Here is a 26,961-nt window from a genome sequence, read left to right on the forward strand (position 1 = left end):
CGTATTCAATCAGGTTGATTTCTGTCCGCCGCCTCAGAGCAGGAGGACAGGTTATGGAGCAGCGGTCCATAACCTCCATACGGAGCTTGATAAATTGACCCCTCTGACTTTTCTTCACTGGGCAATGCAAAACCTTGTATGGGGGGGACTTATTCTATAAAGTTTACTCAGGTTTACACATGTAGATATAAGCTAAGGCGCATATCCTTCATATTTCCCCCCCCCCCCCCATAAAATGAACAGGGTACCCCAGACTAGTTAACCCTTTTAGGCCAGCTGAGTCCTTAGTTGCTAAATTTCTGTTTTATGTAGATTTGATTATGGTAGTCAACCAAATAGGTGTCTATGGCCAATAGACACTTATGACCAATGTTTTGAGTTACCGTACCAGACCGTGAGCAGGCCTGTAGGACGCCACAACACAGTGGGCCGGATACTGGGTCTCACGCAGTGAGACTTGCCAAGAGGTAGTGGCGGAACTGGAGCAAGATGTGTCCCAGGGGAGATCAGGCTAGGCTGCACTAGCAGAGGCCATCCTGCCGAAAAAGTGCCTCTGACCCGCGGCACCTAGAAGGAAACACTCAGCGCCTGTTATCTAGCTCCACTACGCTGTTGCAGATTATGCAGGTTAAGTGTATCACATCCGGTGATGTTGTAACCGGAACCCCCCATGTGCTGGTGTAGTGGGGAAATTACTATGTTAATGAGCTTGTTAACATCACATCCATATCATAGCCTGTAAAAATATGTCTACAGATTTTATGAAATTGTTGCTCTTCTTTTTTAATTATTTGTCTATCAAAGAAGGCTGCATCATATTTCTGAATATGCTAATATGATATGCAGCTATGGTGTTGAACTGTATTGTTTGAAATATGGTATAAAGGGGCATAAAACACCTTGTAATTATAAGATTTGTATTGTGTTGCAGTAAATGAACACACAAGCAGAGTGTGAAAGGTTTCTTATTAGATTGCCAGCTGGTTTGGTGAAGTTGTTTTTCAATGGTCAAACTAACCCTGCAGCTTGCCTTGTTTGTAGTAGCCGACCTGAACTTATTTCTTGAGTAGACAAGACTAGCCACTATCATATTGTTAGCAAAACATGCATTGTTTTTGCAGTATCTTATCAACCTGTTCTTATCCATTATGGATATATATGTGGCAGTGTTAGTCTGCACTTCCATCAGAATTTGAAAAACCATAGTTTTCAGAGGTAAATTACAAGAAACAGAGCAACATATAAAAAAAAGAAAATAGATTTTATTTTACTAAGCATAATTTCGTTGCATGTCTCTTTATATTTGTGAAACATTTTTATGTAGCAAACTAAATGTTTGACAGATAGTATTTTTTTTATTATGAAGCAATTTACATGACCTTATTTATTTTGTGCACTTTATTGAGGTTTCTTTAACACAAAAATATGTTTTCTTGAAAGCTGTTGAGCTTAGTCCTGACAAAGGCCATGCCAAGTATATGTATCTTGGACAGATTCATTGCAAAGAGGAATCCTTACAGTATTTCAGCAAAGGAATAGAAGTCATGATCAGTGCTTTTCAAATACAACCACAAGCAGTAAGTAGTTCTATCTATCTATCTATCTATCTATCTATCTATCTATCTATCTATCTGATTTTCTTTATTCTTTGAGGAAATCCTTCCCAAACAGCACAATACAGTTTATTATTATTTTGAAACATACATAAGCATTTGGGTTTGAATAAAAAGGTTCAAAGGTGAAAATCCTTGCCCTGTAGTGATGGGTGCCTGCAGATCAGAGGGCCTGTCACCTGTCCAGCTTTTCAGGGCAGGTGCACCACTGCAGGGCCTTATTACCTGCTGGGGACCAGTGTCAGGGAGCAGAAGGAGGCCATGGAGCGACTTGTGTGCACAGAGAATCTTCCAAGGCTTCTCCGCTGCAGACAAGGCGGTGTGTGTGTGTGTGTGGGGGGGTTGATTAGGGGCCGGGGCCTAGAACAACAATTGCTGGGCGGCCTAGAAAAAAATTATTCCGCCCCTGGAAAGGTTATAACCTGTATTGTGCATTCTTGGTAAGGTTGAAAATTGTTTTATTTTATTTGTAGTTTTTATATTTTCTATGTCTTAATGACTTCAATAACAGTCTCTTGTTCACACACCAAACCATTATCACATCTTAATGTCTGTCACCTCTTGTGCTTAAAGGGATATTAAACAGTCTATTTCATTGCTGTAATTAAAAAGCACTAAGCAGTGGGTTACACTTTATAGATATCAATGCAATATGTATTAATCATCATTTTAAAATGATTTATTTTTTAACTTAATTTGTGCAGTGTCCATTACTTCCTGTCACAGCCCTACAAGGAGGCTGTGGTCTATACAGCAAAGCTAATCTAGCTAGATGTCCTTAATCTTCTAGCTAGTTTATTATTCAGATAATGCTAGAGAGACAGTAAGTGTCTGTTTTGCTCATGCTCAGAAGTGGCAGAATGCAACTTAAATTCCCTGAGGGAAGTGGCTACACTTAGTATTCTAAGTGCTTATTTTGTGAGTAAGTTGAATGCTGTTCTTTATTTCACAGTCTATTTCTTTTCATGTTTGCTTTGATTTAACATTAGTTTTTACAAAAGGAGCACTGTTTAATATCCCTGAAACACATTATTGCAGCCTCTCTCACCTCTAAGCTACATTACTAAATTTGCTGTATGACAGCTTCCTAATGGGATCTAACAATGTCCACAGCAGATTAGTCATGTTAGAAATTAGATACGAGCAGTTTAAATTGTTGATATTATTAGGCTTTTAACCCATGTGATACTGTTGTCTTTTGCAGCAGGAGGTTTAACCATGTACACAACATTTTGTAATATCTTGTCTGCCACTGATTTATAAATGCTTGCTATTTTTAGTTTAAATTATATCTATAATAAATCTGTATTTCTTTTTACAGGCTGGGGCAGCCAGGCTCCCAGAGGAAATTGAAGTTACTACAAAGGACATATCAACAGCTTTTTGCTCAGTTGCTGAAATTTACTTTACTGATCTTTGGTAAATCACATTTTTTTCCCCTATGTAGTGCTATATCTGGACATAGTTTTTAATAATTCTCACATAGCTAAAGTATTTCTTTGAATTATAACTTGCTACGGAATTCAAGCATGTATTGATGTTGTAAAGCCAAGACCTTGTCCATGATGCTAAAAATTCAGACGACACAGAGTAAAACTGCAGAAGCTTTAAGTCTTTGAACTAATCCACATTTCAGTTTTGCAGTCTTTTGAAATTTTCCCTAATAAATGACAGCCACTGTTTCAAAATCCAAAAATAATACCTTATTTGCTTTTGCTACTGCTAAAGAAAGGGGAAAATGATCTAATAGCACAGTTAATGTTTAAATATACATTTTATTTCATTATATATATATATATATATATATATATATACATACACAGTGGGGCAAAAGAGTATTTAGTCAGCCACCGATTGTGCAAGTTCTCCCACTTAAGAAGATGATGAGAGAGGCCTGTAATTTTCATCATAGGTATACCTCAACTATGAGAGACAAAATGTGGAAACAAATCCAGACAATCATATTGTCTGATTTGGAAATAATTTATTTGCATATTATGGTGGAAAATAAGTATTTGGTCAATATCAAAAGTTCATCTCAATACTTTGTTATATATCCTTTGTTGGCAATGACAGAGGTCAAACGTTTTCTGTAAGTCTTCACAAGGTTGTCACACACTGTTGTTGGCATGTTGGCCCATTCCTGCATGCAGATCTCCTCTAGAGCAGTGATGTTTTGGGGCTGTCGCTGGGCAACACAGACTTTCAACTCCCTCCAAAGGTTTTCTATGGGGTTGAGATCTGGAGACTGGCTAGGCCACTCCAGGACCTTGAAATGCTTCTTACTAAGCCACTCCTTTGTTGCCCGGGTGGTGGGTTTGGGATCATTGTCATGCTGAAAGACCCAGCCACGTTTCATTTTGAAAGGAGGTCTGCACTCAAAATCTCACGATACATGGCCCCATTCATTCTTTCATGTACACGGATCAGTCGTCCTGTTCCCTTTGCAGAGAAACAGCCCCAAAGCATGATGTTGCCACCCCCATGCTTCACAGTAGATATGGTGTTCTTTGGTTGCAACTCAGCATTCTCTCTCCTCCAAACACGACGAGTTGTGTTTCTACTAAACAGTTCTACTTTGGTTTCATCTGACCATATGACATTCTCCCAATCCGCTTCTGGATCATCCAAATGCTCTCTCACATACTTCAGACGGGCCTGGACATGTACTGGCTTAAGCAGGGGGACACGTCTGGCACTGCAGGATCTGAGTCCCTGGTGGCGTAGTGTGTTACTGATGGAAGCCTTTGTTACGTTGGTCCAAGCTCCCTGCAGGTCATTCACTAGGTCCCCCCGTGTGGTTCTGGGATGTTTACTTACCGTTCTTGTAATCATTTTGACCCCACGGGGTGAGATCTTGCGTGGAGCCCCAGATCGAGGAAGAATATCAGTGGTCTTGTATGTCTTCCATTTTCTAATTATTGCTCCCACAGCTGATTTCTTCACACCAAGCTGCTTGCCTATTGCAGATTCAGTCTTCCCAGCCTGGTGCAGGTCTACAATTTTGTTTCTGGTGTCCTTCGACAGCTCTTTGGTCTTCACCATAGTGGAGTTTGGAGTGTGACTGTTTGAGGTTGTGGACAGGTGTCTTTTATACTGATAACAAGTTCAAACAGGTGCCATTATTACAGGTAATGAGTGGAGGACAGAGGAGCCTCTTAAAGAAGAAGATACAGGTCTGTGAGAGCCAGAAATCTTGCTTGTTTGTAGGTGACCAAATACTTATTTTCCATCATAATATGCAAATAAATTCTTTCCAAATCAGACAATGTGATTGTCTGGATTTGTTTCCACATTTTGTCTCTCATGGTTGAGGTATACCTATGATGAAAATTACAGGCCTCTCTCATCTTCTTAAAGGGACAGTTCACCCAAAAACTTTCTCCTCTTTAAATTATTCCCAATTATCATTTTTACCTGCTAGAGTGTATTAAATTGGTTGCAAGTAGCTCCTTTAGTCATATTTCAGCATTTGAAATAGCTGATTTAGCTTGTGGTTTCCCAACCTATACTGAAAGTTTTGATACTGGCGTATACGCTATTGACAAGCCTAAGTAAACACAGCCAGCAGAAGAGATTACACCCTCAGTGGGGGGCATGATAGTTAAGTAATAAAATGATAATTTTCCATTGTTCTCTCTATGTATTGAACTTTGGTGTTCCAGACAAATATAAGATAAGGAAGCAAGTCTGTGTACATAAAAGTGATAACATAATGAGATCTGATATTACCTGAAGCTCAACCCATTGTAATAGGCTGTGGTTTCAAAGCACAAAACCAGCTACTTCAGATACACAAATAAACCCGAAAATACAATTTCTCAAATATTTTATACTCTGCAGTTGGTATAACAAGTCATTTAAAATACATTTATGGAAAAACAATTTTACAGTGTACTGTCCCTTTAAGTGAGATATATATATATCACTGTTGGAAACAACCTGCATTTAAAATTTACAAATGAGTATGCTTACGTCTCTTGAGAGCGGCTAATAGTATATAAGTTTTTGCACTGCTCTAAGCAACCACTGTGTAGTATGTAGCCGCTTTGTCAGCCAATTTGTGCTCCAGTCTGTGGAACAATGTGGAATTTTTCAGAGGTATTTTACAGCAAAAGCAAGCAAAATAAATAATGTAAACTACAATCCTATTTTACTTTTATTGAAGGGACAGTGAAATCCAAATTTAAACTTTTTATGATTAATATTGAACGGTGTTGACTAGCTATCAGCTTATGAGCCACATGCGGCCCTCTTCACTAGTTTCTGTACTCCTGGATAAAAGCAGCACTATGAATATTTGCTATAGTTTTTGGGGCCCCATACAAAAAAAAAAAGAATGCAAGGTTACCAATACTCAAAAATCCCACTGCAGGGGAGAACAGCAGCTGATAGAGGGTACCCTGGAACCTTACCTAAATCTGACATCTTTAAGAAATATTATTTATGTATTTAAAAGTCCTACGTCTATATGCGGCCCTTAATATGGAGCCCAGTGTAATAGTAAGTTGACCACCACCGATAAAGAGTGGGCTCAAGTGCATACACTTGTTTTTAGCACACTAAGGCAACAGTGTTTGCAGCAACGTATAGAGCGCTCACTGAGCTAATACCTCTTGGAGATCGAGAAAAATTATTTGTGACACAATATGTATTTATAAAAAAAAAGGAGATACATTTATTAATATTATTAAGTGGTTTATGCATTCTAATGTATATACTAATAGTATATAAAGATGATAAGTGTTACACAGATATACTGAATGCTAACAATATACAAATATGTTGCTAACAAATACACGAATTGTTAAGTAAAATGATTGTGATAGGTTGGCCAACCTTTTATATTCTTTAAGTAGTTTCACAGACTTCTTAAGCAACACTACTTTACTTTAAAATTTGTGACTTTAAAATGTAAGCATCGACTTCAAGCTAAAAAGCTAAAACACAAAACAGGTCTAAAACAGTGATAGAATTACTCTTTAACAAAGAATACCAAGATAACAAAGCAAATTTGATAATAGATGTAAATTGGAAAGTTATTTTTAAAAGAGTACACTAAACTATAGCTAAACTATAAAACTCATTTTGACCCAATTAAATAACTGATTTATGGGGGGATTACATTTTGATTTTAAAGGGACACTGAACCCACATTTTTTCTTTTGTGATTCAAATGGAGCATGCGATTTTAAGCAACTTTCTAATTTACTCCTATTATCAATTTTTCTTCATTCTCTTGCTATCTTTATTTGAAAAAGAAGGCATCTAAGCTTTTTATGGCTCAGAACTCTGGACAGCACATTTTTAATGGTGGATGAATTTATCCACCAATCAGCAATGACAACCCAGGTTGTTCACCAAAAATGGGCCGGCATCTAAACTTACAATCTTGCATTTCAAATAAAGATAGCAAGAGAATGAAAAAAAAAATGATAATAGGAGTAAATTAGAAAGTTGCTTAAAATTTCATGCTCTATCTGAATCACGGAATAAAAAATTTGGGTTCAGTGTCCCTTTAAGAATAAACAGATGTTGAAAAGGCTAATTAATTCGGCATCCAAACAAACAGGGTATTGTTTTGAAATGACAATTATTAGATATTATTATATAATAATGACATTGAGATAAAATTTATGTATGTATTATATTACGCATTACTTAGTATCAACTGTAAATTGGAGCTAAATAAGTATATGATGTTGCTACCTTATTCAAATACCCAAGGCTTTATTTTGCTCTGATGTTTATGTGTGAGGTACACAGTTGGCTATGGCATCAAGCTTATCACAATAACCTAACCAAAGTGCTGATAAATGTGGAGATAAGAGCTGTCTTTTACAACTTCCAGGATAGAGTAAACTACTTTCATAGGTCATTCTTGAAGTAATACAGATATGTACGATTTAGGTAATTTGATCCATATGAAAAATAAAAAGTCTGTATTTGACTTCAGTCATTTAATAAAAAGCTTTTATATGGACATTCTAATGCAAAAATGACATGCTCTTTATACTTAAAGCACGGCATTTAGCATTACTGACCTAACTTACTATGAGCCAGATTACGAGTGGCTAGCTAACCGTTTCACGCAAGCAATATATAGGGTTTTATCGCGGCTGTTTGTGTGCGTCGGAAGGATCGCTCGTATTACAAGTTGAAAGTAATGCAAACGGGTGAGCGCAATCACGATTTACGCTAGAATGATTACTGCAACCTCAGAGCTATATGTGTGTGTGTGTATATAAACTCTATACAACTCTATTAACATAGAGATATATACATGTCTAAATATGATTGTGTGCGTATATATTTATATATATATATATATATATATATATATATATATATATATATATATATATAGTAAGAACCGGATCCAACGGACAGTCTCCGTTGTGCAACAAGATCCAAGAACAGCCGGCACACAGGAATTTCAATCAGCAATCCGATTTAATAAGCAAAAAAGAAACCAGACGTTTCGGCTCTACCGCAAGCCTTTTTCAATGGTATTCAGACCGGATAAAGCACAACACAAAACCCACACCTTAAATACCCACCCATTCCCATGTGAGCACCAATCAGCATGCAGGACTGAGCCGCTCCTTCCCGCACATAGTAAATCAACCTGAGTGTCAAACTACAGCTGATTCCAAGCAGACGCGGCGTGACATAATCACACAAACAGCGCCGCATAGAAACATCAGAGCCCCAGGTATCCAAGGAAACGCGTGTAAACAAGCACCACCGGTCTCCAAGGTAATGTGGGAGTGAGCGGATTCAGCCACGCAGCCGATGGGCGTAATTTATATGTGATTAACATAAAAAGGCTATGAGTGAAAGCCCAAAGGACCACAACAGTGGTGTATATTTACAAAAAGCACGGTATCTAAATATTTGTAAACAGGGAAATTAACTCAATATATATACTTAGTGGTTGTACAAAATGCTACATCAGCCCAAGGGTAAACACATAACACAGCCCTCTATACCCAGATCGGTATCAAGGCATGTGGGTAGTAGCAGAAATAAACCAACCAAAATTAGTTATACAATTATAATAGCATCATACACTAAAGGAATAGGTAGAAACATCAAACAGGATGACTCCCTGGGTGTCTAGCTTTTATTTATAACAGCAGCCAAAGTCTATATTGGCATTAAGTCCCCGAGGTGCAACCGTATCTAGGGTGAAGATCCACCGGGCTTCCATCTTCAACAGGGCTTGGCCCCTGTCACCTCCCCACCAATGGCGAGGCATATGGTCAATTAGCATTACTCGCAAAGAGGAGACATGACCTGCTTCTGCAAAGTGGCGTGCCACTGGCTGTTCCGACCGTCCCTTGTCAATGGCCTGACGGATGGCTGTCTTATGGTTAGCCAAACGTTCCTTGAACGGCGTTACCGTCTTGCCAATGTAATATTTAGAACAAGGACAAATAATTGCATAAACCACAAACTCTGAGGAACATGTGAGTCTGCGCTTGATCTTGTATCGCTTGTTGTTGTGGGAATGTTGAAAGGAGGCTCCAGTTAGAAGATTGTTACAGGTTACGCGATTGCCACATCTGTAGCATCCAGGTTTGCCTCTAGTCAACCACATCTGCTTCTCATAGCAGTGTGTTGGGTCACTTAGCACCAATAGATCCCTGAGATTACTTGCACGTTTATATACCAATTGTGGTTCTGGCGTATCAACAAAGGGAAGGCTAGTGTCCTTAGAAAGCATCAGTCAATTCTTCTTGATCACACTTTGTACCAACTTAGACCCCGGGGTGTAAGTGGTTATAAGGTTCAGCCGCTTCGGCTGCTCGTTCCTTATCCTTTTGGTGATTAGTGAGTCCTGTGTTAATCTCCTTGCCTCACAGCATTGTGGATTTTTTATCAGTTGGTTTCTTAAATAGAGTTGTTTGTAACCTGTATCCATTCATGGTTTCCACCCTAAATATTTCTAGTTCTAGAAAGTGGATTTTGTCCCTGCTGTGTTCCATTTTAAATTTAATAGTTGAATCAAGGGAATTCAATTCATTAATCCATTCAACAAGACTTTCAGATGTGTCGGCCCAGATTAAAAAGACATCATCTATGTACCATCGGTACAGTTTGATGGGGTTCTGTCTGAAGAAAACGTTACACTTCTCATACATTGCCATATAGATATTGGCATAGGATGGGGCCATGTTCGACCCCATCGCTGTGCCCATAATCTGTAAGAAATACTTGTCTTCAAATCGGAAGTAGTTTTTCTCCAGATAGAACTCCAACAGATGCAAAAGAAATTCAATGGGGGGACCAGTGTACAGATAGTTGTCAGTCAGGATTTGTCTCACCATGCCAAGCCCATGGGCATGGGGAATCACGGTGTATAGACTTACCACATCCATGGTGACTAAAATGTCATTTGAGGTCAAGTCATCTACACCCTTCAGTAGTTTAATTAGTTCAGAGGAGTCCTTCAGATGTGATTGTGTACTCTGTACTACTGGCTGAAGATAAAAACCGATACATTCTGCAAATGGTTGCATGAGCGACCCCCTAGCAGACACAGTGGGGCAGATAAAGTATTGGGCAAATCAGATGATCTACCGTAAGAAATCCCAACACATCATCATCAATAACACCTGCCTCATAGGCCAACCCCAGAAACGCATCAATTTGTTTTTTAAAAATTAGAGTCGGGTTAGATTGTAGTGGGCGATACGTATCTGTGTCATGTAGCTGTTTGAACGCCTCCTCCCTGTACTGTGAATAATCTAGTATCACCGTAGCACCTCCCTTATCAGCTGGTCTAATGACTATGTCCCTGTCAGTAGACAGGGACTTAATAGCCCGTCTCTCAGCACCTGTCAAGTTATCCCTAGACAAAGGTATATTTTTGTGTGATTCAATGAGGGAAGTGGTGCAAATCTGGTGAAACATTTTAATTGACGGGTGGGTGTTAATGGGTTCAAATGTACTCTTCATTTTAAAGGGTTTTGAGGTGTAGTCCCCCTTATCTTTAAAAAAATCTTTGAGCTTTAGTTGTCTCTGGAATCCCCCCATGTCAACTAAAAAATCAAACAGATCACAGCGTTTCTGGGGTTGGCCTATCAGGCAGGTGTTATTGATGATGATGTGTTGGGATTTCTTACGGTAGATCATCCAATTTGCCCAATACTTTATCTATTACCAAAGATTCACAAGTCGCTTGAGGACCAGCCTGGCAGACCAATTGTGTCTGCTAGGGGGTCGCTCATGCAACCATTGGCAGAATTTATCGATTTTTATCTTCAGACAGTAGTACAGAGTACACAATCACATCTGAAGGACTCCTCTGAACTAATTAAACTACTGAAGGGTGTAGATGACTTGACCTCAAATGACATTTTAGTCACCATGGATGTGGTAAGTCTATACACTGTGATTCCCCATGCCCATGGGATTGACATGGTGAGACAAATCCTGACTGATAACTATTTGTACACTGGTTCCCCCATTGAATTTCTTTTGCATCTGTTGGAGTTCTGTCTGGAGAAAAACTACTTACGATTTGAAGACAAGTATTTCTTACAGATTATGGGCACAGCGATGGGGTCGAACATGGGCCCCATCCTATGCCAATATCTATATGGCAATGTATGAGAAGTGTAACGTTTTCTCCAGACAGAACCCCATCAACTGTACCGACGGTACATAGATGATGTCTTTTTAATCTGGGGCGACACATCTGAAAGTCTTGTTGAATGGATTAATGAATTGAATTCCCTTGATTCAACTATTAAATTTAAAATGGAACACAGCAGGGACAAAATCCACTTTCTAGACCTAGAAATATTTAGGGTGGAAATGAAACCAATGGATACAGGTTACAAACAACTCTATTTAAGAAACCAACTGATAAAAATTCCATTCTTCATTATCATAGCTTCCACCCTAAATTCCAAAAGGATGGTGTCAATTCCTCTCAACGCCTGCGGGTCGTCCGCAATAACAAGGATGACTCCCGCAAGGAGAAACAAATTGCAGAGATGTCTGAAAAATTCCTGGAGAGGGGCTATCCACCTACGCTTATAGAACAACAATGCTGTGAGGCAAGGAGATTAACACAGGACTCACTAATCACCAAAAGGATAAGGAACGAGCAGCCGAAGTGGCTGAACCTTATAACGACTTACACCCCGGGGTCTAAGTTGGTACAAAGTGTAATCAAGAAGAATTGGCTGATGCTTTCTAAGGACACTAGCCTTCCCTTTGTTGATACACCAGAACCATGATTGGTATATAAACGTGCGAGTAATCTCAGGGATCTATTGGTGCTAAGTGACCCAACACACTGATTGAAATTCCTGTGTGCCGGCTGTTCTTGGATCTTGTTGCACAACGGAGACCGTCCGTTGGATCCGGTTCTTACCTACTGTATGTACTTTTGGGCTGAGCACCAGGTGGCTGTGAGATTAAGTGTGTGCCGCTTCTTTCTACTAATTTGTGTATGTATATAGCTTTCCCATTTGGCCAGATGCGGTGACTAACCTTTCCAGTTGTGATTTTATCTTAGCTGTGAGCTAGCTGGTGAGTGCTGGGTGTTTCTATGTGTTGTATTACTTTTTATTTGTAATCTCCCTTGGTTCTTGCACCCATTCCGGACTGGGGTTAACTGCCTGTGGCTCTGGTGACATCACAGCTTTTTTGGAGTGCTATTTAGCACCCAGGGCTGGATGTTACTGAGTCACAGGATGTGTACCTGATCCGGTCTTGGAGTGCAGTTCCCTTCTAAGTTTTGTATTTTCTATGGGTGATTACAGCCACCTGTGCACCCCTTCTTTGTTCTCAGTTTGTTTAGCTTTGTGAGCTCGCATGATGGTGTGCCTGTGTTAGGGACTCAGGCTAAGGAAAGGACCTTGACGTGGTGCCTGAGCTTTCCCATTTGGCCAGATGCGGTGACTAACCTTTCCAGTTGTGATTTTATCTTAGCTGTGAGCTAGCTGGCGAGTGCTGGGTGTTTCTATGTGTTGTATTACTTTTTATTTGTAATCTCCCTTGGTTCTTGCACCCATTCCGGACTGGGGTTAACTGCCTGTGGCTCTGGTGACATCACAGCTTTTTTGGAGTGCTATTTAGCACCCAGGGCTGGATGTTACTGAGTCACAGGATGTGTACCTGATCCGGTCTTGGAGTGCAGTTCCCTTCCATGTTTTGTATTTTCTATGGGTGATTACAGCCACCTGTGCACCCCTTCTTTGTTCTCAGTTTGTTTAGCTTTGTTAGCTCGTATGATGGTGTGCCTGTGTTAGGGACTCAGGCTAAGGAAAGGACCTTGACGTGGTGCCTGAGCTTTCCCATTTGGCCAGATGCGGTGACTAACCTTTCCAGTTGTGATTTTATCTTAGCTGTGAGCTAGCTGGTGAGTGCTGGGTGTTTCTATGTGTTGTATTACTTTTTATTTGTAATCTCCCTTGGTTCTTGCACCCATTCCGGACTGGGGTTAACTGCCTGTGGCTCTGGTGACATCACAGCTTTTTTGGAGTGCTATTTAGCACCCAGGGCTGGATGTTACTGAGTCACAGGATGTGTACCTGATCCGGTCTTGGAGTGCAGTTCCCTTCCATGTTTTGTATTTTCTATGGGTGATTACAGCCACCTGTGCACCCCTTCTTTGTTCTCAGTTTGTTTAGCTTTGTGAGCTCGCATGATGGTGTGCCTGTGTTAGGGACTCAGGCTAAGGAAAGGACCTTGACGTGGTGCCTGAGCTTTCCCATTTGGCCAGATGCGGTGACTAACCTTTCCAGTTGTGATTTTATCTTAGCTGTGAGCTAGCTGGTGAGTGCTGGGTGTTTCTATGTGTTGTATTACTTTTTATTTGTAATCTCCCTTGGTTCTTGCACCCATTCCGGACTGCGGTTAACTGCCTGTGGCTCTGGTGACATCACAGCTTTTTTGGAGTGCTATTTAGCACCCAGGGCTGGATGTTACTGAGTCACAGGATGTGTACCTGATCCGGTCTTGGAGTGCAGTTCCCTTCCATGTTTTGTATTTTCTATGGGTGATTACAGCCACCTGTGCACCCCTTCTTTGTTCTCAGTTTGTTTAGCTTTGTGAGCTCGCATGATGGTGTGCCTGTGTTAGGGACTCAGGCTAAGGAAAGGACCTTGACGTGGTGCCTAAGCTTTCCCATTTGGCCAGATGCGGTGACTAACCTTTCCAGTTGTGATTTTATCTTAGCTGTGAGCTAGCTGGTGAGTGCTGGGTGTTTCTATGTGTTGTATTACTTTTTATTTGTAATCTCCCTTGGTTCTTGCACCCATTCTGGACTGGGGTTAACTGCCTGTGGCTCTGGTGACATCACAGCTTTTTTGGAGTGCTATTTAGCACCCAGGGCTGGATGTTACTGAGTCACAGGATGTGTACCTGATCCGGTCTTGGAGTGCAGTTCCCTTCCATGTTTTGTATTTTCTATGGGTGATTACAGCCACCTGTGCACCCCTTCTTTGTTCTCAGTTTGTTTAGCTTTGTGAGCTCGCATGATGGTGTGCCTGTGTTAGGGACTCAGGCTAAGGAAAGGACCTTGACGTGGTGCCTGAGCTTTCCCATTTGGCCAGATGCGGTGACTAACCTTTCCAGTTGTGATTTTATCTTAGCTGTGAGCTAGCTGGTGAGTGCTGGGTGTTTCTATGTGTTGTATTACTTTTTATTTGTAATCTCCCTTGGTTCTTGCACCCATTCCGGACTGGGGTTAACTGCCTGTGGCTCTGGTGACATCACAGCTTTTTTGGAGTGCTATTTAGCACCCAGGGCTGGATGTTACTGAGTCACAGGATGTGTACCTGATCCGGTCTTGGAGTACAGTTCCCTTCCATGTTTTATTTATATATATATATATATATATATATATATATATATATACACACACATATGTATGTGTTTAACTGTCTTCATATGTATTTATGTATTTATATGTGTGTGTGTGTATATATATATATATATATATATATATATATATATATATATTTACAGACATATAAAATGCATACATACATGTACATATAGGTCATAGAAGACAGCACTCACTGGTCTTTAGAGACGTCACTTAATTAAAGCTGTTTTTGCTTCTCTAAAGACCAGCGAGTGCTGTCTTCTATAACCTATATCCCAACCTGCATTCAGCACCCTGGCAATGTTATATCTGTTCGTGAGAGTGCACCTATCTCTGCAAGTACATGTACATTAATATATATATATATATATATATATATATATATATGTTTCTTTCATGTAAGTGGCAAGAGTCCATGAGCTAGTGACTTATGGGATATACATTCCTACCAGGAGGGGGCAAAGTTTCTCAAACCTCAAAATTCCTATAAATACACCTCCCACCACACACATACTTCAGTTTTTCAAACTTTGCCTCCCTGTGGAAGTGGTGAAGCAAGATGTGCTTGATTTTCTTCTGTGAAAGGCGCTTCTAAGCATTCTGAAGCCCAATTCCTCTCAGAGTACAGTGTTTGTCAGAGGGAAATCCTTTCAAAGGCTCTCTGTCGGTCGTAGGGATTAATTCCTTGCCTCCCTTTTCAGATCGACGTTGTACTCCTATACCATTACCTCTGCTGATATTTTTCAGTACTGGTTTGGCTGTCTGCTATATGTGGATGGGTATCTTCCGGTAAGTATGTATCATTTTAAGACACTCTTAGCTATTTCTGGCGCTTTATGTTATAAAGTTTTAAATATATGTATTTGCTTATATTTGCCAAGAGTCAGGTCTATGTATATTTCCCTTTTCTGCAGACTATCATTTTCAGTATAGAATTTTTATTTGGGAATATTATTTCTCTTGTAAGGTGTATCCAGTCCACGGATCATCCATTACTTGTGGGATATTCTCCCTCCCAACAGGAAGTTGCAAGAGGATCACCCACAGCAGAGCTGTCTATATAGCTCCTCCCCTAACTGCCATATCCAGTCATTCTCTTGCAACTCTCGACAAGCATGGAAGTAGTAAGAGAGAAGTGGTGAAACGTAGTTGTTTTTTCTTCAATCAAAAGTTTGTTATTTTTAAATGGTACCGGAGTTGTACTATTTTTGTCCCAGGCAGAAAATACAAGAAGAATCTGCCTGTGATCTCTAATGATCTTAGCAGGTTGTAACTAAGATCCATTGCTGTTCTCACACATGACTGAAGAGAGAGGTAACTTCAGCTGGGGAATGGCGTGCAGGTTATCCTGCTATGAGGTATGTGCAGTTAATTTTTTTTTCTAGAGATGTAAATGCTAGCAAATGCTGCTGATACCAAATTTATGTAAGGTAAGCCTGATTACAATGATTTAATAGCGACTGGTATCATGCTTACTGTCAGAGGTAATACTCTTATAAATTTTCAATATAAAACGTTTGCTGGAAGTGTTTAAATGTTTTTATATATGCTTTGGTGATAAAACTTTATTGGGGCCTAGTTTTTTTCCACATGGCTGGCTTAAATTTGCCTAGAAACAGTTTTATTAGGCTTTCCACTGTTTAGACATGAGTGGGAGGGGCCTAATTTAGCGCTTTATTGCGCAGTAACTTTTACAGACTGAGACATCCAGCTTCCCTCCAGGAGTCCCCTAAATGCTACAGGACCTCTCTAAAGGGCTCTTAGGCTTTCCAAAGTCATTTGTTTGGGAAGGTAGGGCCACAGCAGAGCTGTGGCAGTTTGTTGTGACTGTTAAAAAAACGTCTATCATTTTTTTGATCCGTTTTTTTTTAACTAAGGGGTTAATCATCCATTTGCAAGTGGGTGCAATGCTCTGTTAGCTTATTATACACACTGTAAAAATTTAGTTTGATTTACTGCTTTTTTTCACTGTTTTTCAAATTCTGACCTTTTTTATTTTTCTTAAAGGCACAGTACCATATTTATTTTTTGCTTGTTAACTTGCTTTAAAGTGTTTTCCAAGCTTGCTGGTCTCATTACTAGTCTGTTAAACATGTCTGACATAGAGGAAACTCCTTGTTCATTATGTTTAGAAGCCATGGTGGAACCCCCTCTTAGAATGTGTACCAAATGTACTGATTTCACTTTAAGTAATAAAGACCATATTCTGTCTTTAAAAAAATTATCACCAGAGGAATCTGACAAGGGGGAAGTTATGCCGACTAACTCGCCCCACGTGTCAGACCCTTTGACTCCCGCTCAAGGGACTCCCACTCAAATGGCGCCAAGTACATCTAGTGTGCCCATGGCGTTTACGTTACAAGACATGGCAGCAGTCATGGATAATACACTGTCAGCGGTATTATCCAGACTACCTGGGTTACGAGGAAAGCAAGACAGCTCAGGAGTTAGAAGAAATACAGAGCATACTGATGCTTTAGTAGCTATGTCTGATACTCCCTCACAATATGCAGAAGCTGAGGAAGGAGAGCTTCTTTCTGTGGGTGATGTTTCTGAAGAGGATTCAACCTGATTCTGATATGTCAACATTTAAATTTAAGCTTGAACACCTCCGCGTATTGCTCAGGGAGGTTTTAGTTGCTCTGAATTACTGTGATACAACTGCAGTGCCAGAGAAATTGTGTAGATTGGATAAATACTATGCAGTGCCGGTGTGCACTGATGTTTTTCCAATACCTAAAAGGTTTACAGAAATTATTACTAAGGAATGGGATAGACCTTGTGTGCCGCTCTCTCCCCCTCCAATTTTTAAGAAAATGTTTCCGATAGATGCCACCACACGGGACTTATGGCAGACAGTCCCTAAGGTGGAGGGAGCAGTTTCTACCCTAGCTAAGCGTACTACTATCCCTGTTGAGGACAGTTGTGCTTTCTTAGATCCAATGGATAAAAAGTTAGAGGGTTACCTTAAGAAAATGTTTATTCAACAAGGTTTTATTCTACAGCCCCTTGCATGCATTGCCCCAGTCACTGCTGCTGCGACTTTCTGGTTTGAGTCTCTGGAAGAGGCTTTACAGGTAGCGACTCCATTGGATGACATACTTGACAAGCTTAGAGCACTTAAGCTAGCCAATTCCTTTGTTTCTGATGCCATTGTTCATTTGACTAAACTAACGGCTAAGAATTCTGGTTTTGCTATTCAGGCGCGCAGAGCGCTATGGCTTAAATCATGGTCAGCTGACGTTACTTCAAAGTCTAAGCTGCTTAACATTCCCTTCAAGGGGCAAACCCTATTCTGGCCTGGTTTGAAGGAGATCATTTCTGATATCACTGGAGGAAAAGGTCATGCCCTTCCTCAGGATAGGTCCAAATCAAGGGCCAAACAGTCACATTTTCGTGCCTTTCGAAACTTCAAGGCGAGTGCAACATCAAATTCCTCTAATGCAAAACAAGAGGGAACTTTTGCCCAGTCCAAGTCGGTCTGGAGACCTAACCAGACCTGGAACAAAGGTAAGCAGGTCAAAAAGCCTGCTGCTGCCTCTAAGACAGCATGAAGGATCAGTCCCCTATCTGGTAACGTATCTAGTAGGGGGCAGACTTTCGCTCTTCGCCCAGGCCTGGGCAAGAGATGTCCAGGATCCCTGGGCGTTGGAAATTGTATCCCAGGGATATCTTCTGGACTTCAGAGCTTCTCCTCCAAAAGGGAGATTTCACCTTTCACAATTATCTGCAAACCAGATAAAGAGAGGCATTCTTTCACTGCGTTCAAGACCTCCTAGTTATGGGAGTGATCCATCCAGTTCCAAAGGAGGAACAGGGACAGGGATTTTACTCAAATCTGTTTGTGGTTCCCAAAAAATAGGGAACCTTCAGACCAATTTTAGATCTCAAGATCTTAAACAAATTCCTCAGAGTCCCATCATTCAAGATGGAGACTATTTGTACCATCCTACCTATGATCCAGGAGGGTCAATACATGACTACAGTGGATTTAAAGGATGCTTATCTTCACATTCCGATACACAAAGGTCATCATCGGTTTCTCAGGTTTGCCTTCCTAGACAGGCATTACCAGTTTGTAGCTCTTCCCTTTGGGTTAGCTACAGCCCCAAGAATCTTTACCAAGGTTCTGAGGTCACTTCTGGCGGTCCTAAGACCGCAGGGCGTAGCAGTGGCCCCTTATTTAGACAACATTCTGATACAGGCGTCAAATTTCCAAATTGCCAAGTCTCATACGGATATAGTTCTGGCATTTCTGAGGTCGCATGGGTGGAAGGTGAACGAAGAAAAGAGTTCTCTATCCCCTCTCACAAGAGTCTCCTTTCTGGGAACTCTAATAGATTCTGTAGAAATGAGGATTTACCTGACAGAGTCCAGGTTATCAAAGCTTCTAAATTCCTGCCGTGTTCTTTATTCCACTTCTCGCCCTTCGGTGGCTCAGTGTATGGAAGTAATCAGCTTAATGGTAGCGGCAATGGACATAGTGCCGTTTGCTCGCCTACATCTCAGACCGCTGCAACTCTGCATGCTCAGACAATGGAATGGGGATTACACAGATTTGTCCCCTCTACTAAATCTGGATCAAGAGACCAGGGATTCTCTTCTCTGGTGGCTATCTCGGGTCCATCTGTCCAAAGGTATGACCTTTCGCAGGCCAGATTGGACAATTGTAACAACAGATGCCAGCCTTCTAGGCTGGGGGGCAGTCTGGAACATCCTGAAGGCTCAGGGATCATGGACTCAGGAGGAGACACTCCTTCCAATAAACATTCTGGAACTAAGAGCGATATTCAATGCTCTTCAGGCTTGGCCTCAGCTAGCGACAATGAGGTTCATCAGATTTCAGTCGGACAACATCACGACTGTGGCTTACATCAACCATCAAGGGGGAACAAGGAGTTCCCTAGTGATGTTAGAGGTCTCAAAGATAATTCGCTGGGCAGAGATTCACTCTTGCCACCTATCAGCTATCCATATCCCAGGTGTGGAGAACTGGGAGGCGGATTTTCTAAGTCGTCAGACTTTTCATCCGGGGGAGTGGGAACTCCATCCGGAGGTGTTGGCACAATTGATTCATCGTTGGGGCAAACCAGAACTGGATCTCATGGCGTCTCGCCAGAACGCCAAACTTCGTTGTTACGGATCCAGGTCCAGGGATCCCAAGGCGACGCTGATAGATGCTCTAGCAGCAGCTTGGTTTTCAACCTGGCTTATGTGTTTCCACCGTTTCCTCTGCTCCCTCGTCTGATTGCCAAAATCAAGCAGGAGAGAGCATTGGTGATCTTGATAGTGCCTGCGTGGCCACGCAGGACTTGGTATGCAGATCTGGTGGACATGTCATCCTTTCCACCATGGACTCTGCCGCTGAGACAGGACCTTCTACTTCAGGGTCCTTTCAACCATCCAAATCTAATTTCTCTGAGACTGACTGCCTGGAGATTGAACGCTTGATTTTATCAAAGCGTGGCTTCTCTGAGTCAGTCATTGATACCTTAATTCAGGCACGAAAGCCTGTCACCAGGAAAATCTATCATAAGATATGGCGTAAATATCTTTATTGGTGTGAATCCAAGGGTTACTCATGGAGTAAAGTCAGGATTCCCAGGATATTATCTTTTCTCCAAGAAGGATTGGAAAAAGGATTGTCAGCTAGTTCCTTAAAGGGACAGATTTCTGCTCTGTCTATTCTTTTGCACAAGCATCTGGCGGATGTTCCAGACGTTCAGGCATTTTGTCAGGCTTTAATTAGAATCAAGCCTGTGTTTAAACCTGTTGCTTTATCTTGGAAAGTTCTATTTTTGGTAGCTATTTCCTCGGCTCGTAGAGTTTCCGAGTTATCTGCCTTACAATGTGATTCCCCTTATCTGATCTTCCATGCAGATACGGTAGTTTTGCGTACCAAACCTGGGTTTTTACCTAAGGTGGTATCTAATAAGAATATCAATCAGGAGATTGTCGTTCCGTCATTGTGTCCTAATCCTTCTTCAAAGAAGGAACGTCTATTACACAATCTTGACGTGGTTCGTGCTTTAAAGTATTATTTACAAGCTACTAAAGATTTTCGTCAAACATCTGCTTTGTTTGTTGTCTACTCTGGACAGAGGAGAGGCCAAAAGGCTTCGGCAACCTCTCTTTCTTTTTGGCTAAGGAGTATAATACGCTTAGCTTATGAGACTGCTGGCCAGCAGCCTCCTGAAAGGATTACAGCTCATTCTACTGGAGCTGTGGCTTCCACACAGGCCTTTTAAAAATGAGGCTTCTGTTGAACAGATTTGCAACGGCGACTTGGTCTTCGCTTCATACCTTTTCAAAATTCTATAAATTTGATACTTTTGCTTCTTCGGAGGCTATTTTTGGGAGAAAGGTTTTACAGGCAGTGGTACCTTCCGTTTAAGTTCCTGCCTTGTCCCTCCCTTCATCCGTGTACTTTTGCTTTGGTATTGGTATCCCACAAGTAATGGATGATCCGTGGACTGGATACACGTTACAAGAGAAAACATAATTTATGCTTACCTGATAAATTTATTTCTCTTGTGGTGTATCCAGTTCACGCCCCCGCCCTGTCATTTTAAGGCAGTTATTTTTTAACTTTAAACTACAGTCACCACTGCACCCTATGGTTTCTCCTTTCTCTTGCTTGTCTTCAGTCGAATGACTTGATATGGCAGTTAGGGGAGAAGCTATATAGACAGCTCTGCTGTGGGTGATCCTCTTGCAACTTCCTGTTGGGAAGGAGAATATCCCACAAGTAATGGATGATCCGTGGACTGGATACACCACAAGAGAAATAAATTTATCAGGTAAGCATAAATTATGTTTTTTTATTTTTATCTCTTACCTGGGGTTTCAGATTTTCTCAATTTGACTTAGTTTCCAAATTTTCGCAGGCAAACTAGACTCGCGGGGATGCAAAATGCAGGTTTTTATGGCGTCATTCTTGGCGTGAAAGTGCGTCTAAGGTGATGTAAGTTTTGTAATTTCCTGCGTCTTTGTTGACGCGCGTTGTTTAGGCGAGGAGTCACGCTTGTTATGACGCGAGTTGCGTAATTTCCTGATAACTTTGGCGCCAAAATATTTTTTTCCTTTTTGCGTCTTGCATCATATTTGGCGCCAGAAATCTTTTTTGTATATAACCCCTCTTCCTTTTTGCTTCTGGTTCTCTCCATGTTAAGAGCTATGATGTTTAATTTTTTACATTTTACTTTTGCATAAGCATTTTTCCCATTCCTGAAACTGCTATATGAGGAAATTGGATATTTTGTTTAAATGTTGTTTTCTTTCATGTAATTGTCAAGAGTCCATGAGCTAGTGACTTATGGGATATACAATCCTACCAGGAGGGGCAAAGTTTCCAAAACCCCAAAATGCCTATAAATACACCCCTCACTACACCCACAATTCAGTTTTTACAAACTTAGCCTCCCATGGAGGTGGTGAAGTAAGTTTGTGCCCAATTCCTTTCAGAGTACAATGTTTGTCAGAGGGATGAGAAGAGAGTATCGCCTATTTGATTTTATGGTTTCCCTCGCGGGAAATCTTTTCAAGGGTTCTCTGTTATTGGTCATAGGGATTCATCTCCTACCTCCCTTTTCAGATCGATGATATACTCATATACCATTACTTCTGCTGATAGTTTTCAGTACTGGTTTGGCTATCTGCTATATGTGGATGGGTGTCTTTCGGTAAGTATGTATCATTATTTAAGACACTCTCAGCTATGGTTTGGTGCTTTATGTATTATTATACAGTTTTAAATATATGTATTTTGCTTATATTTGCCATGAGTTAGGTCTATGTGTATTTCCCTTTGCACTCTTGGCGCAAGATTTTTTTTGGCCGCGAATGTGCATCTGTAATGACGCAAGTTCATCATTTCCTGCGTCTTAGTTGATGCTAGGTTGTTTGGTGCGAAATTGTGTTTGTTATGACGCAAGTTGCGTCATTTCCGGATGTTTGTTGGCGCAAAATTTTTTATCACCTTACTTTTGCATAATGCGTCATACTTGGCGTCAAAAAAATTAGTTTTATTTTGCCTCACTTCCTATATGCTCCTTGTCTTCTTTATGCTCAGAGGGCTATGCTATTTGCTTTTTTTGCCAATTTTAGCATTTGCATTTTTTCCCATTACTGAAATTGTTATATCTGGAAATAAGATATTTGTTTAAATGTTATTTTTTCTTTTCTTCTGTTATGTGTGATCAGTCCACGGGTCATCATTACTTCTGGGATATAACTCCTCCCCAACAGGAAATGCAAGAGGATTCACCCAGCAGAGCTGCATATAGCTCCTCCCCTCTACGTCACTCCCAGTCATTCTCTTGCACCCAACGACTAGATAGGATGTGTGAGAGGACTATGGTGATTATACTTAGTTTTTATAACTTCAATCAAAAGTTTGTTATTTTACAATAGCACCGGAGCGTGTTATTGCCTCTCTGGCAGAGTTTGAAGAAGAATCTACCAGAGTTTTTACTATGATTTTAACCGGAGTAGTTAAGATCATATTGCTGTTTCTCGGCCATCTGAGGGAGGTAAAAGCTTCAGATCAGGGGACAGCGGGCAGATGAATCTGCATTGAGGTATGTAGCAGTTTTTATTTTCTGAATGGAATTGATGAGAAAATCCTGCCATACCGTTATAATGACATGTATGTATACTCTACACTTCAGTATTCTGGGAATGGTACTTCACTGGAATTACTCTGTAAAAAGTATATTAAACCTTTTAATAGGTATTTATTATGTTAAACGTTTTTGCTGGAATGTAGAATCGTTTGCATTTTCTGAGGTACTGAGTGAATAAATGTTTGGGCATTATTTTTCCACTTGGCAGTTGCTTGTTTTAATTGTGACAGTTTCGTTTCTCACTCACTGCTGTGTGTGAGGGGGAGGGGCCGTTTTTGGCGCTCTTTGCTACGCATCAAAAATTTCCAGTCAGTTACTCTTGTATTTCCTGCATGATCCGGTTCATCTCTAACAGAACTCAGGGGTCTTCAAACTTCTTTGAAGGGAGGTAGATTCTCTCAGCAGAGCTGTGAGACTTATATATTGACTGTGATTAAAAACGTTGCTCTGTAATTTTTACGTTTCAAAATTAATTATTGTTACTTTACTAATGGGAACAAACCTTTGCTAAAAGTTGTGTTGTTTTCAAGGATTGATGCTATAACAGTTTTTTTCAGTTCATTATTTCAACTGTCAGTTAATCGTTTAGTGCTTCTTTGAGGCACAGTACGTTTTTGTTAAATAAAATTGTAACCAAGTTGCTAGTTTATTTGCTAGTGTGTTAAACATGTCTGATTCAGAGGAAGATACCTGTGTCATTTGTTCCAATGCCAAGGTGGAGCCCAATAGAAATTTATGTACTAACTGTATTGATGCTACTTTAAATAAAAGCCAATCTGTACAAATTGAACAAATTTCACCAAACAGCGAGGGGAGAGTTATGCCGACTAACTCGCCTCACGTGTCAGTACCTGCATCTCCCGCCCGGGAGGTGCGTGATATTGTGACGCCTAGTACATCTGGGCGGCCATTACAGATAACATTACAAGATATGGCTACTGTTATGACTGAAGTTTTGGCTAAATTACCAGAACTAAGAGGTAAGCGTGATCACTCTGGGGTGAGAACAGAGTGCGCTGATAATACTAGAGCCATGTCTGATACTGCGTCACAGCTTGCAGAGCATGAGGACGGAGAGCTTCATTCTGTGGGTGACGGTTCTGATCCAAACAGATTGGATTCAGATATTTAAAATTTTAAATTTAAATTGGAGAACCTCCGTGTATTACTAGGGGAGGTTTTAGCGGCTCTTAATGATTGTAACACTGTTGCAATACCAGAGAAATTGTGTAGGTTGGATAAATACTTTGCGGTACCGGCGAGTACTGACGTTTTTCCTATACCTAAGAGACTAACTGAAATTGTTACTAAGGAGTGGGATAGACCCGGTGTGCCGTTCTCACCCCCTCCAATATTTAGAAAGATGTTTCCAATAGACGCCACCACACGGGACTTATGGCAAACGGTCCCTAAGGTGGAGGGAGCAGTTTCTACTTTAGCTAAGCGTACCACTATCCCGGTGGAGGATAGCTGTGCTTTTTCAGATCCAATGGATAAAAAATTAGAGGGTTACCTTAAGAAAATGTTTGTTCAACAAGGTTTTATATTGCAACCCCTTGCATGCATCGCGCCGATTACGGCTGCGGCAGCATTTTGGATGGAGTCTCTGGAAGAGAACCTTAGTTCAGCTACGCTGGACGACATTACGGACAGGCTTAGAGTCCTTAAACTAGCTAATTCATTCATTTCGGAGGCCGTAGTACATTTAACCAAACTTACGGCTAAGAACTCAGGATTCGCCATTCAGGCACGTAGGGCGCTGTGGCTAAAATCCTGGTCAGCTGATGTAACTTCTAAGTCCAAATTACTTAATATACCTTTCAAAGGGCAAACTTTATTTGGGCCCGGTTTGAAAGAAATTATCGCTGACATTACAGGAGGTAAGGGCCACGCCCTGCCTCAAGACAAAGCCAAAGCTAAGGCTAGACAGTCTAATTTTCGTCCCTTTCGGAATTTCAAAGCAGGAGCAGCACCAACTTCCACTGCACCAAAACAGGAAGGAGCCGTTGCTCGTTACAGACAAGGCTGGAAGCCTAACCAGTCCTGGAACAAGGGCAAGCAGGCCAGGAAACCTGCTGCTGCCCCTAAGACAGCATGAATCGAGGGCCCCCGATCCGGGACCGGATCTAGTAGGGGGCAGACTCTCTCTCTTCGCCCAGGCTTGGGCAAGAGATGTTCAGGATCCCTGGGCGCTAGAGATCATATCTCAGGGATACCTTCTAGACTTCAAATTCTCTCCCCCAAGAGGGAGATTTCATCTGTCAAGGTTGTCAACAAACCAGATAAAGAAAGAAGCGTTTCTACGCTGTGTACAAGATCTGTTATTAATGGGAGTGATCCATCCGGTTCCGCGGTCGGAACAAGGACAAGGGTTTTACTCAAACCTGTTTGTGGTTCCCAAAAAAGAGGGAACTTTCAGGCCAATCCTGGATTTAAAGATCCTAAACAAATTCCTAAGAGTTCCATCGTTCAAAATGGAAACTATTCGGACAATCTTACCCATGATCCAAAAGGGTCAGTACATGACCACAGTGGATTTAAAGGATGCTTACCTTCACATACCGATTCACAAAGATCATTACCGGTATCTAAGGTTTGCCTTCTTAGACAGGCATTACCAGTTTGTAGCTCTTCCATTCGGATTGGCTACGGCTCCAAGAATCTTCACAAAGGTTCTGGGTGCCCTTCTGGCGGTACTAAGACCGCGAGGAATTTCGGTAGCTCCGTACCTAGACGACATTCTGATACAAGCTTCAAGCTTTCAAACTGCCAAGTCTCATACAGAGTTAGTTCTGGCATTTCTAAGGTCGCATGGATGGAAAGTGAACGAAAAGAAGAGTTCTCTCTTTCCTCTCACAAGAGTTCCATTCTTGGGGACTCTTATAGATTCTGTAGAAATGAAGATTTATCTGACAGAAGACAGATTAACAAAGCTTCTAAATGCATGCCGTGTCCTTCATTCCATTCAACTCCCGTCAGTAGCTCAATGCATGGAGGTGATCGGCTTAATGGTAGCAGCAATGGACATAGTACCCTTTGCACGTCTACATCTCAGACCGCTGCAATTGTGCATGCTGAGTCAGTGGAATGGGGATTACTCAGACTTGTCCCCTACTCTGAATCTGGATCAAGAAACCAGAAACTCTCTTCTATGGTGGCTTTCTCGGCCACATCTGTCCAGGGGGATGCCATTCAGCAGGCCGGACTGGACAATTGTAACAACAGACGCCAGCCTACTAGGTTGGGGCGCTGTCTGGAATTCTCTGAAGGCTCAGGGACAATGGAGTCAGGAGGAAAGTCTCCTACCAATAAACATTCTGGAATTGAGAGCAGTTCTCAATGCCCTTCTGGCTTGGCCCCAGTTAAAAACTCGGGGGTTCATCAGGTTTCAGTCGGACAACATCACAACTGTAGCGTACATCAACCATCAAGGAGGGACAAGAAGCTCCCTAGCAATGATGGAAGTATCAAAGATAATTCGCTGGGCAGAGTCTCACTCTTGCCACCTGTCAGCAATCCACATCCCGGGAGTGGAGAACTGGGAGGCGGATTTCTTGAGTCGCCAGACTTTTCATCCGGGGTAGTGGGAACTTCATCCGGAGGTCTTTGCCCAAATACTTCGACGTTGGGGCAAACCAGAGATAGATCTCATGGCGTCTCGCCAGAACGCCAAACTTCCTCGCTACGGGTCCAGATCCAGGGATCCGGGAGCGGTTCTGATAGATGCTTTGACAGCACCTTGGAACTTCGGGATGGCTTATGTGTTTCCACCCTTCCCGCTGCTTCCTCGATTGATTGCCAAAATCAAACAGGAGAGAGCATCAGTGATTCTAATAGCACCTGCATGGCCTCGCAGGACTTGGTATGCAGATCT

At 41.3% G+C, this 26,961-nt stretch overlaps 1 protein-coding gene across 1 annotated transcript in view; it reads left to right on the forward strand.

Annotated features, from left to right (window-relative positions):
• LOC128660260 (uncharacterized) overlaps positions 1 to 26,961 on the forward strand; it is a 1,245,247-nt gene that overhangs the window by 95,785 nt on the left and 1,122,501 nt on the right. Inside the window, exons 4-5 of the mRNA XM_053714016.1 lie at positions 1,428 to 1,577; positions 2,935 to 3,032. Coding sequence (XP_053569991.1) covers positions 1,428 to 1,577; positions 2,935 to 3,032 — 248 coding nt within the window. The remainder of the gene's footprint in view (positions 1 to 1,427; positions 1,578 to 2,934; positions 3,033 to 26,961) is intronic.

This window comes from Bombina bombina, chromosome 5, assembly GCF_027579735.1.
Source record: "Bombina bombina isolate aBomBom1 chromosome 5, aBomBom1.pri, whole genome shotgun sequence".
Classification (NCBI taxonomy): domain Eukaryota; kingdom Metazoa; phylum Chordata; class Amphibia; order Anura; family Bombinatoridae; genus Bombina; species Bombina bombina.